Source organism: Myotis davidii, unplaced genomic scaffold (assembly GCF_000327345.1).
Source record: "Myotis davidii unplaced genomic scaffold, ASM32734v1 scaffold207, whole genome shotgun sequence".
NCBI lineage: Eukaryota > Metazoa > Chordata > Mammalia > Chiroptera > Vespertilionidae > Myotis > Myotis davidii.
The window spans coordinates 496,315-498,608 of record NW_006298349.1 but is presented as its reverse complement, the minus strand read 5'-3'; the positions used below and the strand labels follow the sequence as shown (position 1 = coordinate 498,608).

Sequence of the window (2,294 nt, the reverse complement as noted above, 5' to 3'; positions counted from 1 at the left end):
TTTTAATATCAGATGATGAAGAGGAGTTTGAAGGCTTTTAAGGTGAAACTGTCACGCCAGCAAACTTGCTAGGGACTTGCCCGGCACTTGCTCTCTCCCTCTATTTGTTATCTTACTTCTATCATTGACAGTCCCTCTAGGTTGTGGGCTGCTTGCCTGTGTTCCTGAGAAGCATCTACGGTACCAGTCTATAGAGTGTGTTTTCTTTAGTGAATTACCGGTATGTTTACCGGTAATAAACTTGCACTGTTTTATGTATATGTTTGATTACATACAGCCTTGTGACAGTTTTCCTGCATGTCATAAGCATTTGAATATAAATTAAAATGTTAAAATCAAATCTGATATTGTTTTACCTTTTATTTGGTGTGTGGAAGGTGTGCGGAAGAGGGGGTAGTCTTATACGGCGAGTATATAACAAACTCTGTATTTTGAGTGGAAATGTTAGGGGGTCGTCTTATACGCCCAGTCGTCTTATATGCCGGCAATTACAGTAGTAATAAAGAAACAGAATTTCTGGAGGATGAGGCCCAGAAATCAGGATTTTAAAAAGATTCCCAGGTGATTCTAATGTGCAGCCAAGGTTGAGAACCACTGACCTAGACCCAGGTTATTCTCTTTGTCTGTCTTTTCTACATCCTTCACCGGCCCCCGTCAGGCTCACCAAACCCTTGGCTGAGCATGCCTGGCACAGTATGTGACACCTATTTAAATACATTTCATAGCAACTGCATCTAAAACTTCATCACTTGTCTAAATCAATGATGCAGCAAATGGACAGAGTAAACAGTGTAGATGCAGACAGAAACTCACGTGTTCCATCACTTGCAGAAAAGACCACCTGCAACAGAGAGGATCCAGAGACAGGGAAGCATGGAACAAAGTGGGGAATCTCAGAGGGAAGGTGGAGGTGGGTGGGTGGATGGGAGGTAATCAACCAAAGACCTTGTATGCACATATGCATAACCCATGGACACAGGCAATAGGGTGGTGAAGGCCTGGGGCGGGGGGCAGGCTGGAGGGGATCAATGGGGAAAAAAGGGGGACATATGTAATACTTTCAACAATAAAGATTAAAAAAAAAAAAAAAGACCACATGTCTCGGCAGGAGGGCTCCCTCAGTGCAGACTCTGGTACAGTAGGTGAGGGAGCTGTACCCTGTTCATTCACACTGGGAATGGGGTGGGATAGTAGCCGACATACAGACGTCCCACAATACAAAGCTAGATGGACGATATCTACTCACCTTGCAAAAAATGTAACAAACCAGTATGAGTCACTGGGCACCAATTGAAGCCATTTGCATGTTGTCATACCTTTTCTCATGTTCCCTAGGAGACGTGTAAAAGAAACTACTATTGGAACGCTGGGTGGCCCTAAATTTATTAGGGGTTTACTCCTGAACAGCCTCAAGGCAAGAGAGACAACTGCCGGCAAGGAAATCACTTTATTTTTCTGCAAAGTGCTGGCAGGGTTCTTACCTTCGCAAGCAGTCCGTCAGCGTAGTGGTTCCAGACGCATGGCTTTCCCCGTTCACCACACTGCCCTCACTCCCAGGGCTCAGGGGCCAGAATGGGGAGGAAGAGCCAGGCAGATCTAAACTGATGTCCCAGAAGGGGTCTATTGTGGTGGAGACTCCACTAGAAGCAGGAGGAGACAGAAAACCAAAGTGAGAACTGATACCCACAAACAGTTTCAGAGGTCCCACCTCATGGAATATACCCTAACATCTTTTCACACCTCTGCCCTTTTTCTTTTCTTTTTTTAATATATTTTTATTCATTTTTTTACAGAGAGGAAGGGAGAGGGATAGAGAGTTAGAAACATCGGTATCAATGATGAGAGAGAATCATTGATCGGCTGCCTCCTGCAAGCCCCCAACGGGGACCGACACTGCAACCCGGGCCTGTGCCCTTGACCAGCATCGAACCTGGACACCCTTCAGCTGCAGGCTGACACTCTATCCACTGAGGCAAACTGGCTAGGGCCTCTTTTTCTTTTTTTAAAGATATATTTTTATTTATTTCAGAGAGGAAGGGAGAAGGAGACAGAGAGAGAAACATCTATACTAATAAAAGGTTAATATGCTGCCAGAACTGGTTTGGCTCAGTGGATAGAGCGCCAGCCTGAGGACTCAAGGGTCCCAGGTTCGATTCCAGTCAAGGGCATGTACCTTGGTTGCAGGCACATCCCCAATGAGGGGCGTGCAGGAGGCAGCTGATTGATGTTTCTCTCTCATCGATGTTTCTAACTCTCTATCCCTCTCTCTTCCTCTCTGTAAAAAATCAATAAAA

At 45.3% G+C, this 2,294-nt stretch overlaps 1 protein-coding gene across 1 annotated transcript in view; it reads right to left on the bottom strand.

Moving 5' to 3' along the window:
- The window catches only part of USP22 (ubiquitin specific peptidase 22), a 56,051-nt gene that overhangs the window by 20,058 nt on the left and 33,699 nt on the right, over positions 1 to 2,294 (bottom strand). Inside the window, exon 7 of the mRNA XM_006773951.2 lies at positions 1,482 to 1,640. Coding sequence (XP_006774014.2) covers positions 1,482 to 1,640 — 159 coding nt within the window. The remainder of the gene's footprint in view (positions 1 to 1,481; positions 1,641 to 2,294) is intronic.